This window comes from Epargyreus clarus, unplaced genomic scaffold (assembly GCF_041222505.1).
Source record: "Epargyreus clarus isolate Ecla_fem2 unplaced genomic scaffold, WU_Ecla_fem_2.2 ptg000006l, whole genome shotgun sequence".
In the NCBI taxonomy this organism is placed as follows: domain Eukaryota; kingdom Metazoa; phylum Arthropoda; class Insecta; order Lepidoptera; family Hesperiidae; genus Epargyreus; species Epargyreus clarus.
The window spans coordinates 1,025,825-1,044,461 of NW_027332214.1; the positions used below are offsets into that span (position 1 = coordinate 1,025,825).

Here is an 18,637-nt window from a genome sequence, read left to right on the forward strand (position 1 = left end):
TTTATTTAGAGGACGACACATGAGGCGGCAATATTTAAATTTTTACAATTTGAGGTTTTCCTAGGAAAATAGTTTTCACATTTTTTTTTTTTACTGATGCCAAAAATACGTCAATATTGGTATTAACGTCGATTGATTTATTCAATAAACACGAATAAAGTATCGCAGTTCATACTTTATATACTCAAACGTTCATAATGTCGCAAACATTTTTATTAGAACCAGATATAATAGCAGCAACCGAAAATGTTATGCCTGATCTTAACAACGACTTGATCCTAGCTAAAAATTTCCTGAAACAACAAAGTGGAGCGACTGGAGATTCTTTGTAAGCACCACTGACAGGAGATTTGCACATTTGCAGGCTCGCTTTGGACCTAATTTATAGCATAATTTTAATCAGGATACATTTCTTCTCAAGTAGTGATAGGCTGATAGGCATCTCATAGATTGTAAGTCTTAACAGACTTGGACAGTATGTATTACTTATTAACATTGATATTTATTTATCTGAGTTTATTACATACATTACCTTAAGTGGTTGCATCCGTTTATAGGGTGTCATTGCATATTAGTCATCATTAAGTAGAATGTTGCTCGCAGTACCTATTCATTGGGTTTACGTCGATTACCGACCGATTATCAATCAGGTATGATCATCTTGTGGACGTTGTCCAGAAGATTTTGACGCAGAAGCCGCCGGACGTGGTGGACAGCTTCGAGCACTACTCCTGGCAGCTGAAGCTTGAGAAGTTCCGACCTAACTTCGACCTGTTGAACGACATCTATCTGACGCCACCGCAGCTGGCCGCCGTCCAGAAAGTCGATGAGATGTTTCGGGTCAAGACTTTTTTATTATATCTAGTAATTTAGAGTTTAAGTTATGCTAATTTTTGCCAAGTTCTACACGTTTTTATTAAATAATGCTCGTTGAATTTTATTCTGTTTTTTTCACGAGTACGTAGGAAACTCAAGATAAATAAAGGTTTGAAATTAAAAAATCGGTCATTATTTGGACATTCTATGCAGTTCAACCTGTATTTACGAATATAAATGATGCAAAATTAACAAAGGTAAAAAATCGGTGCAGCTGGTGGCCAGCAAATCAGAGACGCTGGAAAACCTTGGCGAGGAGGAACAGGAGCTGGATTTGGAGGAAGACTCAATCAAGCCTCGAATTGCTGATTTAATCGAACACAACTATTATTTTCACGAGGTTATTCATTTTAATCTTAGTTTTATACTTTCAAGTCATTGCTATACCAAACGTATTTCATGCACAATTCCTTAAGACAGAAATAATTGTGAATTTAAATCAACCATTTGATTCCTATGTACATAAGACAGTTCCTAGTTGAAGTAAATACTTCTCAGAAGAAGAATATATGGTTGGAAATTTATGTAGACTAGAGAAAAGAAATTACCCCATATTTTAGTACTTTATAAGCTAAAAGTACTAAAGTATGGGGTAATTTCTTTACTTAAGATTTTATATAAGTAAATTTCTTTTTTACCTGTATTTTTCAGGCTGGATATGGCCTGCCTCATAGCGAATGCTACGCGGTCTACATTTCACTGCACATGCTAGCAATAAAAGAACCGGTCGCCACCGTCAGGTATACTGTCCTCATGCGATTTTTACCTTTGCAGTATTTATACTAAAAGTCGAAAATGAGATTTTGTGTCATATGACAAAGAAATTGAGTAAGAGTTAATTATTTATACTTCTAGATTTTTTGGCAAGATATTTGGAACAAAGGCGAATTACTATGTTGCTGAAACTGATCTTACTATAGAGGAACTGGATCGGAGGATCCGGGTGAGATGCTACTCTTGAGTATTACAGATTTATAAAATTATTTAATACCTATATACTTAGAGAGATTTAAAATATTTTTCAATATTTTAGGAGTTTGATATGAAAGACATGCCTGGTGAAGGCGAGGGTATAGAGGAGGCCCGTGTTCTAGAAATGGAAGAAGAAAAGGAACTGAGTAAGAAACAAGACATAACGTCAGAATAATCGTTATTCGTTACTAATGCATATGTTTCAATGGATGTTAGGCTACTCGTGGCACAATTTTTGCAATCTGTCAAATTGGTCCAAAATCATCAGCTTGTAGTTGTGTTCGATTTGCATAGGGGATAAGGCAAAGATAGAAACAATGGCTTAGTTCTAAATAGGAGCTAGGTATCTGCTAGAGCTGATCTAACTATTAACTGTAGCGCTCTATGTATGTAGCCAAACTTTCCAGTCAAATAATTATTAGTTCTCACTCAATTTACTTTTGTAAAGTGGGTGAAGGTGAAGGTAAAGAGGAGAAACCAAAGGAGCCCGTGCCGCCGAAGCTGCCCCCGGAGCCCGTGTCCACGTGGCAGCCACCGGTGCAGATCCCCGTCGAGAGGCCTGGCCAAGGCGTTAACAAGAAGGTAGGGATTTTAATTAGTTTAAAATATGTATTAAACATTTAGAGGAATGATCTAGTCTGCAGTAGTTGGTTTTTCGTGTTGGTTAGGTTAGGTTATAGTAAGTTTAAGATAGCTCAAATGGGACGTACCTATTAGTACGACGCCCATGTATCAACTATCTACCTATTCTTTCCAGGTTTTTTGGGTGTGCAATTCGCCGGGTGATCAGTGGATATGTCTGCCTGACGTTACGCCCGATCAGATCCGTGTCGCTAGGCTCACTGTGCACTGCGTGACTGGTGACTTGAATGCTGAGGTAAGTCAGAAGCATTAAGTCACTTTCCGTCAAATAATTGTTCTACTGAACCTTCAAGTACACACACACATCATGCACACACGCACACATACATACGCACTCTATCATTATTATTTATACTTATACATACTTTAACATAAAAAAATAAATGATTATAAGTTTATCATCATCATCATCATCATCACATTTAGATTACTTAATTTTATACAGGTGTTAACTTTCCCGCCGTTCGCCGGCACGGAGCGGAACTACTTACGCGCCCAGCTGGCCCGCATCGCGGCCTCTACTTCCATATCGCCTCAGGGCTTCTACACGTTTGGCTCTGGGGAGGAGGAGGAAGATATCGATCTAGAAGAGGGCGCTGGTGAGTTCAACAATCTTGCTTTTGACGTTTTTTTTCAATAAATGATTTGATTTCCTTTCATTTTTTTTCTTTCCTAGGTGACATGGCTTTCAATCCGAACCCCTTTTACCAGGGCCATTCGTTGAAAGATTTAGTGGATTCAAATCTTACATATTGGGTGCATCATGGGCGGTACATCTTGAAGCAAGGTCGGACTCTCTGGTGGAATCCGAACGCTGATATGGTTACGTGAAGAATATTTCACTAATGTAGCGTAGAATATTTAGAAGTGAAGAGTGAAGAAAGACTCAGTTAAGTACCTGCCTACTGCTGGCATATTGGGGCTGACGATTTAATTAATTATATCTTTGCTACTACGAATACAGAGGTACTTTAAATTTTCGTAGTGTTCAAGTAAAATCACCCAAAAAGTTATCCGATTTAAGTTTCTTGTATTTGAGTACCTACTGGGTTAGTTGAAATTGCGTCTCTATTGCGTCGTTATGCCTGAGAAGAAAATTCGTATTATATATACATATACGTATAAAGACCAGCTTTATAACTTCTTTTTACCGGCTTTATAACGTCTTGTATATTTGCTATAATATATAGGAGGAGGGCGTCGAAGAAGAGGAGGACGAGGGTCCCCCGCCAGTGGAGCCCGAGGTGGGGCTGCCGCTGTTCACGACGCTGTCGGAGGACGCGCGCGTGGAGGGCCTGCCCGCCTGGACGCCGCGCATCAGCTCCACGCTCGCTCCCGACCGCGCTGTCGCCGTGCTACGGAGTAACATCTGGCCAGGCGCTGTGGCGTATGCTAATAGTGGGAAGTTAGTAGAAGGAGGGAGATATCAGTAGAATAGTGCAGAAAAGAGACTTGTTTGATTTATCATGAACTTTAGAGGGGAGAGGAATATTCGTGGAACATTGGAAAAGACCTTGTCTTGAACTATTTATATTACTTTAGTTGTAAGATTAGAAATTAATTATCACTTGCTAAACGGTGAAGGAAAACATCGTGAGGATACCTGCATACCTGAGAGATGTATAAAAAAAGTAAAAAAAATAATAATAAAATAATCTCAAAGGTATGTGAAGTCTACCAATACGCACTTGGCCAGCGCGGTGGACTATGGCCTAATCCTTTTCATTATGAGAAGAGACCCGTGCCCAGCAGTGGGACAGTAATGGGTTGATGATGATGATGATGATGTAAGATTAAAATATATTCATAGATGGGAAGTTAACTGAGGAAAAGGAAAATCAAATACAAAAATCGTCAGATTTTAGTCAATAGCATAAATTGGTTGCAGATTTTACAAAGTTTAGTAGCCAACTTCATATTTTCAATACAAATTGTAGCAACTTTAATTACCAGGGTAATATAATTAAATAGGAGGTTATTTTTGTAAAGATAATTATATTATTATGCATCTCTCTCGCTCTAGAAGTGGGGCACTAAGTAAGAATGAGATGCATATACACGATACAACTGACTCTATTCATACTTTGTATCTCTCTTGCACTTTAGCGTGCGAGTGAAACACAAAAAATTTAAACGAATATGGAACGTCTTATTATATGCTGCCATGCTGCCATATATTGAAGAAGTTAAGTACTTTTGTATCAGTTTTGGAATTCTATATTTTTTTCAAATAAAATAGACCAACAATTACACCTATAATGCTGATAATATTCAAATTGTTTATGAAGTTGAGCTGAGGTAGAACTTTTTAATTTGGCACATTTCAACGTTTCATTTGGCGGGAAATTTCATGGCGGATATGAAAAAAGTTTACCAGATGTTTCCAACAATATACTCAAAAAAATATCTGTAATAGCAACTAACAACAATAACACGTAAATATATATCTTTGTTTGTAGGATAAAAATTATGTATTTTGAACTTATTGCGTTTTATATCCAGTTGAAAAGCTATAATGTTATTGTTGTCAAGGTATTTTACACTATAAAGGTGTTTTTGTATGTTGCTAGATCTGAGATCAACTGTCGATATGTATTTATTATTTTTATTTCTTTTACCTACTACCATAAGCCTACTAACTGTGATTTCTGTGATTAAAAATTATAATATACGAGCGTTTACGAGTATTTTGGTAACTTAGAAATTGTATTAATTGTGTTTAGAAAGTCTGAAAACCTGTACATGGGTTGGGGCCTCAAATACCAGCCGCCAAACTTCTCCCCGCTGCAGCTGCCGCGGCCGCAGAGTGAGTACCCCGTGGGGCCCGAGGTCATGGAGATGGCGGACCCTACCTTCGCTGATGAGGAGGTGACTATTTACTTTTCACTCCTTAACTTTCACGCTCTGAAATATTTCGCTTATATCGATAAAGCGAGCGGTGGTCACACATACTTCTGGATCCCTGGTCAGGCAGCATGCTGAAACTCATTAGATTTCTATTTTTTGTTTGGATTTTTGTGTATTTGACTAGGTGGTTCGACTCTAGATAACTCCTTTTTATATCAATGAAATCGCGACCACTTTCGTGCATGCCTAACCAATTTGTTACGCAAAGGGTTGCGGGCCTTTCGGAGTGATTACAGATATAGTAACTCTTTATTTACTATGTTACAGATATCTATGGACAGGGATTTTTAAGTAAACTGCATGCTTGCTTGCTAATTACATTAAAAATCACGTGTAATGTTACAGGCATACCGCATCGCCCACCTACCACCGCCACCGCCGCCGGAGCTGCCCGGCGAGGGAGAGGGCATGGAGGAGGAGGAGGAGGATGAAGACTAACGTAGTTAATAATATATCCCTCCATGTTGTATGTATATTGGACTATATACATACTATATACATATATTGGACTATATACTATATACATACATCAATAGTCATGGGCTACACCCATGACTATTGATGTATGCATTTAATATGCTGTATGACTTATGATGTACAATAATTTGTCTATCATGCTATTCGTTGTACATTCATCCTATGCTATAATCTTAATGATGTTTGGTTTTGTTATTAATCTTTGCAATAAAATTTAATTAGTATTATAGAAGTGTAATTTAACCCAACAACGCTAACGCCTGGTTTTCTTGTAACTTCCATTCATATACTTATTTTTAAGGGTTTTTTAAGGTTAACGCGAGCGGAGTCGCGTTATTAGAACATTGTAATCAAGAAAATAAAGAAAATGGATTCTATCACATTTATTTCAACAAAAATTACAACAATAATATCGGTATTCTATAAATATTATGTTAACATTATGCTCGAATACGTAAAGGTGGGGTAAAAGTAATGTCATCATGTGAAAAGGTTAACTATTTGCATGTTTTCTTTTTATGCAAAAGATGTAAGATTTAGATGACTTGATAAAAAATATATCGGTCAATTGACTGTATTTTTTCTAGGACTTTAAATTAATAATACCCGCAAAACATTTTGCTGCTTCTTAAATATTTGCTTTCAACGCTTGCAACGTTTGTGGTTTGTTGCCGTAAACGTAAGATTTCAATAAAACTTTGTAGTCTTATTGAAGTCGGCTACGATCACATTTGGCGATCTGTGCGACTAAGAGATCCCATTTGCAAAAAATATTGCACATTCACATTATGACATTTCTTTTGCCCCACTCTGTATAAGTGTCGTGGACATTAAAAGTTAAATATTTAAGTACACTATTTTATGGTTACAATATTTTGAGAAGCTTTACTTTACAATAGTAATGGACAACATTCAATAAACTGGTTTAGGCCTCTACCTGTCTATATAAATAACTTCAGAAATTTTTGAAGGTGGTAGAACCCTTTGTGGTTCGACTCCGGCGGCACCACCGCCACACCTATTTCTACCTAATAACAGCAGTGTTAGGCGCTGCTGTGTTCCGGTTTGAAGGGTGTGGTTAGGGAGACAGACTTTTCCGAGGCGTTCCAGCTTAGTCCTCAGGAGTAGCGGCGCATCTGTGGCCGACCTCAGGTAGGAATACTTAATCCTATCTGGGGTTGATTACAGATGTCCATGGGCGGTAGTAGCCACTTACCATCAGGTGGACTGCATGCTCGTCTGCTACTCTATTATATAAAAAAAAAAAAAAAAAAAATACTAAACAGCGTGGCTCCGTACTTAGTAAGTAGTTTAGGTATAGGTGGCGCTAGGAAGTATTTAAAATGAATTTGGTGCGCGAGAAGTCATGTATTATTATAAATATGTTATTAGAAAATGTGTATTTCTCTAGATATTTTTACAGTAAAAAAGGAACAAATATTAGAACAAAGCGGAATAAAGATTACATTAAGTTACCTATAAAAATAATACATTATTTTATTTGATTTAGATTCATCTATTATTTTTGTATTGTGCGTTATTGAAACATCAGAAATATATAATAATTAAAATAACGCTCACTTTTCATAACAATTCAAATATTACAAGAATCCATAACCGATATAAAAAGTTAAAACAATCTCATAAGGTGACAGCACCATTCAACATAAAGAAATAAAAAAAAAATAGCATTCTTTAATATCAAGAATGTACAAAAATTCTATTTCGTGTGGTCATTAGATTGTTAAAGTCTAGATAATAGGATTACTACGTTTTGACACTCAACTATTAACATCTTGTGATTTTCTAGGAAATATTTGTAACTTTTACTTTTACTAAGTAAAGTAAAGTAAGGAAACTTTTACTTGATTATGCAGGAGTACCTATTGTATCTATCATCATAGTAGCCGAAATCATATTTCTACACGATATCCTTGGGAAAACTGACCTGACGATAATAATTTGCAATTTTTATTAAATCTTCAGTTGTGAACACGATAGCGCGATTTTAATACCTATGGGCCTCACGATCACGATTGATTTAATCGGAAAATCACGTAAAACAAGATTTATCATTACAATTTCATCATCAACTTCAAACAGATCTCAATGTTAACAACACTCCCATCTCTACTTCTTATGTTTATGCAGTTGTGGTGCAGACAGCTTCACCTTCCCGGGGAAGTTCCTCGCGATGTTCTCCTCCTTCACCGCCTTGAGAAGATCCTTCTCACGCGCGGAGCACGCCTTATCCCGCAGGAACACTTGCACGGCCGTCTTCGCCGCCTTACCCCGTTTGCTGGTCCCCGGCATCAGTTTCACTTTGTATCTGGAATTTTGAATTGATATTAATTACTTTACCGATTACTTTATATGACTAATCTAGTCCTTCGAGCCAGATAAAGTTTATTATAATCTTCAACTTGCTTCAATTGAATTAATTATTTTCTAATAATAAGCTTTGCTTTCTAAGATGCAACTTTAAATTATTGATGATTTAATAAATTTGACCTCTCGAGTCGGTAGATCGGAATCTAAGCAGAAAAGTAATTGAAATAGATTCGCGTTAAAACTAATCAGTTATATAATATTGTCAATGTAAAACGAATTCCTAATCTAAGCCACTTTGGGAATGAATCGATACAATTGAACACATATAAAACATGATCCTTCAAGCCAGATAGACTCCCATTCACATATTCACAAAATCTATTACCAAAGTTTAAGAGAAAAGTATTTAAAATCGTAACCCAACAAAACGATTAACTCAAAAACTTGGTCCTTCGAGCCGGACGATCACAATACGATCATACTTGTAGTTGAGCAGCGCGGAGTAGGGCGCCACGACAGGCACGGCGAACAGCAGCTCGTCGTCATCACGCGGGCAGCCCGTCAGCTGCGCCAGCGTGTCCGCGTGGGCGTCCAGTGCTGGTTGCTCCACCTGGCAAACATCATTCTTCATCAGAATCAACAACCCATTAATGTCCCACTGCTGGGAGCGAGTTTTCTTTCAAAGCGCTTTAGGCCATAGTTTTTTATAACATAGTAGTAGACGAGCAAGCAGTCCACCTGATGGTAAGTGGCTACTGCCGCCTATGGACATCTGTAATCAACCCCAGATAGGATTAGATATTCCTACCTGAGGTTGGCCACAGATGCGCCACCCCTTGAGGACTAAGCTAGAATGTTTCGGAAAAGTATGTCTCCCTTACCCTTCAAACCAGAACACAGTGGCGCGTAATGCTGCTGTTATGAGGCCGAAATAGGCACGACTGTGGTGCCGCTGGAGGCGAACCACAAAGGTTTCTACCACCTTAAAACATCCCATATATCCCTCTTCATCTCAGCGCATCTCATACATACCTCTGGTTCAGGCTCGGGCTCCTCGCCGTCGGAGTCGAGCTCGAGGATGACGGGCGCGGGCTGCGGGATCTTCGCCCCGCGGCCGCCGACCTTGTTGGCCTTCGCCTTGTTCTTAGCTGCCTTTTCAGCTTTCTTTGACTCCTTCTCCGCTTTGGCTGGCTGGAAATTTACAAAAAATATATCTACATCTGCTAAAAATAGTGGAATATTATGTTAGTTAGGTTAGGTTAGGTTACTAATTTTATTTTCCTTTCACTGGTTGTAAATGAATAAATGAAAGGATGTCATGCACATTCTAATAAATTCGGAAATCACGTAGAATACATTGTGTTTAATATTTTAAAATAAGTGTTTCAAGTTAAGTAAAAGTATACTTTGCCTAAATTTAAAATAATTATATTATTCTATTAGACTTCCTTAATTATACTTTTAGGGATACTATGCAAGTGTGCAAGTTTGCGTTTCGAATTTTGTATCTTTTTAAAATAAATAACGGATTTTGTGAATCAAAACCCTTCCAGTACGAATACAACAAAATAAGTGTGCCCAGCAACATACCTTGAGCAACTCCAAGTGCAGCGTGCGATCCTCCTCATCCTGGTCCCTATACTTGTCTTTAATCTTCTTCATCTTGCTCTTCTGTCCTCTCTTCACGTTGTCCTTCGCCTTCTCCTGCTTCGCTTGTTTCTCCTTCGCCTCCTTCTTCGGTGGCTTCTTGCCACCCTTCTTTGGTAACGCTGGGAATATCATCGGCTTGTCCTCGTCTAGAATAATATAATTATTATAACATAGGAGTAGTTACGTTTTCGGAATTATTTTATGGAAATTCATAACCATAAGTAATTAAAAAAAAGTAATTTAAACCACTTCGAATTTCAATAAAATTGAAAAGATATATCTTAGATAAGAGGACGTATACTGAAGTAAATATGAAAAAATGGCATAATAATATGTCTATATTTACAATAACTATTGTAATGAAACTATAAAATGGTCACTGGTCTAACTTTTTAGCTATGTGTGCCATACACTACATATGAAATATGAACAAAGAACTTACTTTTATCCGAAACTTCGGACATAGTCCTCGTTTTAGTGAAGACCTTACCAGTTTCGTGGTCGATCTAAAACAAAACATTGAACATCATTTTATTTATCACTTTAACTATATTTTTTTTGTAAATGAAATTATTTGTTAAAAACTGTTGTTTGACTGACCTTAATATGCGTATGAAGAACACCTTCAGAATCAGAATCACTCTCCGAATCATCTACATCTGTTTTTACCTCTTGTTTTTCAATCTCATGTTCACTTTCTTTATCTTTATCTTTAGAATCTTCTTCTTCACCTTCCTCACCTTTCTTTTCTCGTTTATCTGTCTTTTGTGTGTCTTTTTTAGTCTCACCCAAATCTTTAATCAGTTCATCTTCTGTCTCATTTTTAAGTGATTTATCTTTTTTCTCTTCTTCTTCGTCCACATCTTCCTCATCTTCTCCAGTGGGTTCAATATTCTCAATTTTATTGCCTTTATTGGTTGTATTCTTGTCTACCAATGTGTATGCGAGGGAGTGTTCTTCAGTGATCGTATCCATCCCGCGATGGCTCGAGGTGATGCTCGACGACTCTTCTTTCTCTGATGGTTCATCTGTTAGGTTAAATTAATAAATAAATAACTGTTTATACGCAAGCGCTTCTCAGTGTAGATAAGACAGGTATCTAAAAGAAGTAATTTATTTTTAATTTAACTCATCTATAAAATCGCACTGTTGCGCGCGCTATTTATATTAACAGACGTTGAACGTGTCAGACACGGGAACGTATCAGACAAATAAAATTTTGATAGACATGACCTGTATCTACACATCTGTGTTACAATAGATATAAATTGATAAACATTTAATAGGATAATACTTTTTTGTCTGCCACAGTATGCATCTGACACGCGCTATGCCTGTAGAAGTAAATAAAACCATATGCGTCAGTAAACCTAAAGTAGCGGTGTCTGCGGCTGTTTGTGTGTGTGTGTGTGTGTGTGTGTGTGTGTGTGTGTATGTGTGTGGATGTGTGTGTGTGGCTTCGTTTGACTATATTGTAATTGCAAAAGCATTTTAGATATTTTTGAGAGAGTGTTGTAGTGTGGAGCTAAGGCATCCTAATATAAGATAGGTTTATAGTTATATTATTAAGTCAGTTATAATAAAGCCTTCATTCCATCAACACGCGTCTTTACTAAGAACCTCCCTGAAACATCACTACAGTGTGTTGCAAAGAGTACCAACCTTCATCATCGTCTGAGACCACGATCTCCAGCTCCACGAGGTCCTCGTGCTGCGAGGAGGTTTCGGACAGTGCGTTGTCTAGCGTCGCTTTGCGCTCGTCGCGGTGGTTCTCTATGCAACCGTCTTCCAGCTGGCAATAAAATGTAAGAAATAAAATTAGAAATATACTAAATTATTGAGACTTCTGCGTATACTAAATGAATGGACTCTGATGGTATAGTAGCGGAATAAAAGGCAACTTCTTGACTTAAAGAGCAGTTCAGCTATGCTTATTACTGTTCAAGAAAAAACATCTTTTTGGCCGACATTGGCTGATGTTGATACTGTGACGTCATAAAGGTTGATGATTTCATGACATAAGTATTACCATGTAGACTTTGGCCCTTCAATTTGAATTCATGCACACAAGATTGCTAAACTGTTGCTTTATGATAAACACAGACACAGATTGAAGATGTGAAGGTGGTAGAACCCTTTGTGGTTCGACTCCGGCGGCACACCGCCACACCTATTTCTACCTAATAACAGCAGTGTTAGGCGCTGCTGTGTTCCGGTTTAGTGTGTGGTAAGAGAGACAGACTTTTCCGAGGCGTTCCAGCTTAGTCCTCAGGGGTAGCGGCGCATCTGTGGCCGACCTCAGGTAGGAATATCTAATCCTGTCTGGGGTTGATTACAGATGTCCATGGGCGGCAGTAGCCACTTACCATCAGGTGGACTGCATGCTCGTCTGTTACTCTTATATTATAAAAAAAAAGATTTCTATATAACAATTAATTCAAGTGACACCTTAATGTTGTTAACATGTGTGACAACAACTCACCCGGAACATAAAACTGAAGCCGAACTGCAGATGCTCCGGCAGCAGGTAGTTCTTCCTGCCGCGGATCATGAAGGAGCCGGTGCTGAGGTACTCCCCCGTGGGCGCCGACTTGGACACCTGGTGAGAGTACACCCACCACGCACGGGTCAACACCTTCGCTTCCCATGACACACTGGGAACAAGGATTTGTATATAGTACTCAAATATGAACGTTAAACATTAACATTCACATACATATAAATACAAAATGGGAATTATTAAAATTGTAATGAGAATTTGAAGCGGAATAATGGAACTAGAATATGTCATGGAAAAACGTATTATATTTTAAATTTTTGTGTGAACTTCGGAGGAAAAATTTTGGATAAAGATGAATAGATCGGTTAAAATTGTATGTGACAATAGAAAAAGAAATTTAAGGTTTTTACGGAAAATTAAAACCATGTCCTGTTTCTCCTGTGTATTCTAGGAAATACCAGACTGCGGTCGGTTATTGTACGACTATCGCATGTACCGCTTCACCCGTGACGTCACGAGCACAGCGGCAGTACCTGTAGGCCACGGCGGCCTGGCCGGCCTCGGAGAGCGTCTTGGGCGGCACGGGCGCGTTGCTGGGGTTCTTGACCAGCACGGAGGCCGCGCCCGCCACCTCCGCGTGCACGTACACGTCGCCCGCGCGCATGTACCGCTTCACCAGCATCTCGTTCTGCTGCTGGTCGCGCCCGGCTATCACCTGGACATTAAAACGAGGTATATTAACGGTTGATCATGACGTCATAGCGGACGGGGAAGTGGGGAAAAGAAGATATTTTATTGAACTCGAACACATCCACATCAAAGTTCAATAGCAGCATTTCTATTCACTTGTGAAAATGCATATTAAATAATATTAAAGTAAGAATGTTTGTTGAAATCAATTTTAAACCTAAACATTCTTCTAACAAGCTTGATCTGTACAAACAATCAAAATAAATATAAAATAAACAGTTGAAAAGATAAACATATACGGGAAAGAAAATTCAACAAATTTCACGGCATCAACAACACAGCATTGCCCCGCACGCACATACACACGCACGCACGCACATACGCACGCACGCACGAACACACAAATACACAGAAACACACAAAAAATCCCTCTCGCCCACCCTTTACCCTGACTACCACCGAAGAACACATCAGATACTGACCAAGTAATTGTCCGAGGATATGAACCAGAAGAACTTCTCGAACCAGTACGTCTTCCTGGCCTTGCTGATGTTGCTGATTGTGTTGGCCTCCTTCAGCGTCTGCTTGGTCTTCCGCTCAGCGCTCTTGAGCGCCTTGCCGGCGGACTCCAGGGTCTTCTGCTGCTTCTTCGCTGCGTTGCGCTTCTGGTCGTAGTATCTGGCATGGAATAGAAGGTTAGGTGTAATTTATGAATTACGCGAATTTTACAAAAAATATGAATTTTGAAGGTGGTAAAACCCTTATTGTTGTTCGACAACTATTTCTGCCTAATAGCAGTGTTAAGTGCTACTGTGAGTAAGGGACACATAATTTTATGAGGCGTTCCAGCTTAGTCCTTAGTAGAAGCGGAGCATCTGTGATCGCCCTCAGGTAGAAATATCTAATCTATCTGGGATTGATTGCAGATGCCATAGGCGGCAGTAGCCACTTATCATCAGGTGGACTGCTTGCTCATCTTTCAACATCTTGACATTCACAATTACACTTTTAACAAGAGTCTACAATAGACCTATGCTTACCTCCTAGCATTAGCGAAAGCCGTCAACGACAGGTCAATATCAACCAGCATGGGGTCCAGGCGGTCCTCGGAGCCGCTTTCCTCACCATCGCTCAGGTCGTGGTAGGGATCCTTCAGCAGCATGGTGATGTGGTTGGTGTTCAGCTTCAGGTGTTTGATCGACAACGCTACGGGATCCTTTATGTCTTGGGCCGATTTCACCATGCATTTGATGTCGTCCCATGACATCTGCAAGTATAAGAATTGATTTTGTAAATATTTTATTTCATCATTCTTCTTTTTGTTTGTTTAATAGAAGTTTCTATTTTAAGAGAAGAACTAGAAATACTAGAAGGGCATTGTGCAAATTGCCACATCTTGTTTCATTCGTTCGTCTATCTCCACTGCTATAAAACAGAAATAGTAAGAGGTGCTCCTAGAATTAACGTAACATTTTCCAGACTCAATATAGACAATTTTCGGATTCTTCTCGTGGTCTTTGCGCACGTTCGACAGTTTCTTCATCACCTCGCACTGTATGTTAGCAGTGTTATAGCAGCGGGCAACGGACGGGGTCCCACGCTGTCTTCGTCCCGTTAATATCTGCAATTTACTATTCGACGCGACTCGTTTCTATATTCAGAGCGGACTAGCACTTTGGCGCGGCCTCTACCTGGTTAGCGAGCGCGGTCTGTATGGCGAGGCGCGCGCGGTCCACGAGCGCGTCGTTGCGCGCGATCATCTCGGCGGCGCGCTTGTCCACCACCTGCACGTTCTGCAGCGCGCTCACACGCTTCTCGTGGTCCTTGCGCACGTTCGCCAGCTTCTTCATCGCCTCGCGCTCTATTTGCAGGGTCTGAGACAAAAAATGATGATAATAAACTAAGATGTCAAGAAGTTTAGTTTATGAGTACAATAACAAAAAAAAGCGAATAAAACAAAAAAACCCGAACTAAACAGGATGGAATATACTGTACAAATAAATAAATAAATTCTGTATTTTTATGCTAATTGTTATTTCCCTTGTACAGACACAAAGACAAGCAGACAGGACACTAGATAACAAATTTATTGTTCAGATATTTGCTCAAATCTTAATATCGCAACTTCAAATAGCTATTAACTGTAAATTATAATTTATATTGCTATTCTCAATTTGAAGCTACTTAACATCTCTTTAATCAATGTCAACTCAATTCAAATTCAATTTCTTTATTATTTGTATATTCATGATGTTTTTAAATCAAAATGTAAAGATATATATTTTATTTAGGCTATTAACTATTAAGATAAAGTCACTTTTTTTGATAAGCAATCTTACCTTCAGATCAATCTTCTGTCCCTCCAGAGCGGAGAAGAATTCATCAACAGCTCTGTCAAATGATTCAAGCATAGTGTGCGGATGTGACTTAAACTGCGCGAACAGTAGCGGATGGAACTCCTGGTTGGAGAGGAGGAAATTACTGCCCTCCGAGTCCGGCCATTCCTCTTTCTTCTGGATTATAAAGCCCTGTGGATAACCAGAGGAACTAATCACCAATAACTTTAACAGTTAAAGATTTTTTAAACGTAATTAAAGTTGTAACAAGTGCATGCAGTCTATCTAATGCTAAGTTGCTGAAGGCCATTCAAAATTATGAAGAAAATATTAGTAAGTCACTTAAAGGTGAAAATAATTGTTTAATAAACAAACAATATTGCAATATAATTCATTATTCAGAAGTAAAACTGACTTGAACTTTTAATTGTGATAGTCCACATGTGGTGCTACCATTGAGTACTAAGTACACTTGGTCAGCAATGAGATGACAATGATGTATTAAGAAAAATACTGAGACCTTTGACATTTACTTTATAGAAAATACCCAAGAGCACCATAAATAAATCATTGTAATTGTAGTCAAAACTTACACTAGGAGTTCGATCCTTAACATTCTCAAACAGCTCCTCAGCCAGTTTAAGTGCTGTCACCAGTTTCTCCAGATCCCGTTCTAGCTCGAAACCTTTATTAGGATCTTTAGACACCTTCATATTCCCGGCGAGACCATTCACTAGGAGCACATGGTCTATGATTGCTGAACCGAATTCTGTTGAAGATAACATCCAAAATTAAGTTCATTTATTACTTTTCACACCAGCAATATTACATACAAAACATTCTTAAGCCTAATGATCCACAGTTGGCACATCAGTCGCAAAATTGAAGATCTGTTGTTTAAAGATAAAAATACCAACATACTTTTTATTGTTAGTTTTTTTTTTTCACCTCTGAAATGAGTTCTGGTGAGCACTTCATTATTTCATATGAAAGTCAAATATTGATTACATGTTTACTATATGCTCGTGTTCAGATTGTTAGTGCCTTCATAGGCCTATACAAATAATTACATTTCATTTTATTTTATTACAATGAAAAAAATTGGTCTCAGAAGCATACCTTGTGAGATACCTATTAGGATGCTTTATTTTCAATTGAATTTTCCAGTAAATATAGTTAATAGATTTTATTTACCAAGTTTTGGGTTCAGTATTTTCTTCAGTGTATCCCCAGGCTTTGCATTTTCCAATATTTCTTTTAGCATATCTTCATTAGGAACTTCATAACTACTCTTCACCCTATCTAGAGGATATTTCTCTTTTACTGCAAATCTATAATGAAAAATGTAATATTAATAGTTGATATTTGTTTTCTTCATAGTTGTTCAATCTAATCCTAAAGATTAGGTGTGCTAAAGTTAAGTTTTAATGTGTCCTTTTGAAGTATACAAATATTCAATATGTTTAGTGCCTCCCACACTACAGATTACTTTGTTAAACTACTTCTAGACATCCTTGAACATTTTGCAACAAATTTTGGAAAAGAAAAGAAAAAACATATGTTTAGGAAACTACAATTGCGTGTTTCGGGATCAAGTAGCGCCATCTCTTGTCATATTCCCAAAAGTCACCAATACAACAATTAAAATTAACTGCTCTAAATTTTCCTTCAACAACACCCACCTTATCTTATCAGCTTCAATGTGTGGCCTCAGAACGTTAAGGATGGTCAGCTCATGGTCAGTGAGGATAATGTTTCCTCTGTCATACAGCTCCATGATCACGTGGTAGGCTGCCTCCCCGCTGCCGAACTGCAGGTCCACTATACGGTCTACTCCCAGTTGGCAGAGCTTCTCCAGGCGTTTGTTTTTGAGATGTTTACGGAGCTGAAACAAATGTTATTTATCAACATTGTATTTTTATCATAACTTATATTTTAATACCACTGGTAGATGAATATGCACTTGTTTAATACTTACACTTAAATGTCAAAAAAAGAAGGGAGATGCTAGCTGCATGTTAAGCCACTCTTAATTAACCATCTGTGTGTTGTGGGTAGGTTATTTTATAGAAAACATACCTTCATAGTAAAACCAGAAGGGGCAACATTCTTGGGCCACTCAAACTGTGTTGTGTGGAAGCGGCTACCAGACTCCAGTAGCAGCATGGCCTTCTCTTCCGACCGCTGGAGTCGAATGACGTACGTCTTGTTGTCTATGTCATACACTTGGTTGACTCGCATGCCGATCAACCTGTAATATTGGGCAATTTTTTTTTATTTTGGGTACAGATCTGATTTTAGTAAACTTTTAAGCCCATAATAAGAGTCACGGCTTTATGGGTGTTACACACAAAAATAATTAAGTACACAAACATGGAGACCCATAAAATCTTCTTGAAATGTTTAGGTATAACTAACCGGGGAATGAACATGGAACCTTTAGGAAGTATGGTAAAAACTGACTTAATCTTTAATAAATTTAGACAATGTAATGTACAATGTAATGTAAATGTACATGTGTAATATTGCAAGTAAATTAAGAAATAAAGCAACTTTTGTAATCCATTTGAAAAGCTTGCAATAAATACACAATGGCATTCCAAATACTCTCTACAAAATTCTCAAACAAGACAAAAAACTTACAGTATGAAATACGAAAACGTCTCAAAACATACCTTTGCAGCTCTGCAACCATGCATATTATATCGTAGGAGTTGAACCGGGTCTTCATTTTGACGAATTTAACGCTTTTCGTTACTAATTCAGCATAACACCATCACAACTACCAAATATTGTGAAAATCTAGGATTTATGGCGACGTCTTCGCAGTATTTGGTATTGATTTTAACCAACAAGTCCAACAACTAAACAACTATGATCATATCACTATTTGGTAACGGACTACCCTTTCTGATGCACGAGGTTAGAAAGAGAACTTCAATAAATTGAATAAATCAAAGTAGACTAGACATTAATAAATTATAAGTGAGGTGACAGTGTCTGTGACATTTATGACGTTAATCTGACGTTGTCAATTTTGTCTATGAATATGTGTATTACTAGCAAAATATTACAAATTAAATTAGTTAAATAAACTATATCAATTGCATGACAATTTTATCAAATTAAATTTAACTCTTATTACATCTTTTATTTATTTGTACATAAAGCGTACACATCATTTCTTTCCTATGTCAAGTCAGACAATACTAAATACTCATAGACAACTGTCATTAATCATATGTTGATTGAGGAC

At 38.0% G+C, this 18,637-nt stretch overlaps 2 protein-coding genes across 2 annotated transcripts; one reads left to right on the forward strand and one right to left on the reverse strand.

Moving 5' to 3' along the window:
- Positions 1-79: 79 nt before the first annotated feature.
- On the forward strand, positions 80-5,877 carry Rsph4a (Radial spoke head protein 4a). The gene is made up of 13 exons (XM_073073386.1): positions 80-328; positions 651-840; positions 1,091-1,216; positions 1,528-1,616; positions 1,732-1,819; positions 1,910-1,994; positions 2,297-2,430; positions 2,606-2,725; positions 2,936-3,089; positions 3,167-3,312; positions 3,681-3,895; positions 5,214-5,358; positions 5,743-5,877. Exons 1-13 carry the CDS (start codon positions 198-200, stop codon positions 5,833-5,835), a joined length of 1,716 nt encoding a protein of 571 aa, XP_072929487.1. The 5' UTR covers positions 80-197; the 3' UTR covers positions 5,836-5,877.
- Positions 5,878-6,837: 960 nt separating this feature from the next.
- Positions 6,838-18,340, reverse strand: Clbn (Nuclear export mediator factor NEMF homolog Clbn). The gene is made up of 18 exons (XM_073073559.1): positions 18,057-18,340; positions 17,461-17,632; positions 17,064-17,266; positions 16,576-16,712; positions 15,975-16,150; positions 15,385-15,573; positions 14,737-14,919; positions 14,086-14,312; positions 13,528-13,723; positions 12,889-13,070; positions 12,338-12,509; positions 11,518-11,647; positions 10,456-10,883; positions 10,298-10,361; positions 9,796-10,001; positions 9,238-9,396; positions 8,688-8,815; positions 6,838-8,203 (listed from the first exon to the last, which is right to left on the reverse strand). The coding sequence occupies exons 1-18, from the start codon at positions 18,110-18,112 to the stop codon at positions 8,005-8,007; spliced, it is 3,207 nt and encodes a 1,068-aa protein (XP_072929660.1). The 5' UTR covers positions 18,113-18,340; the 3' UTR covers positions 6,838-8,004.
- Between the last annotated feature and the right edge of the window lie 297 nt (positions 18,341-18,637).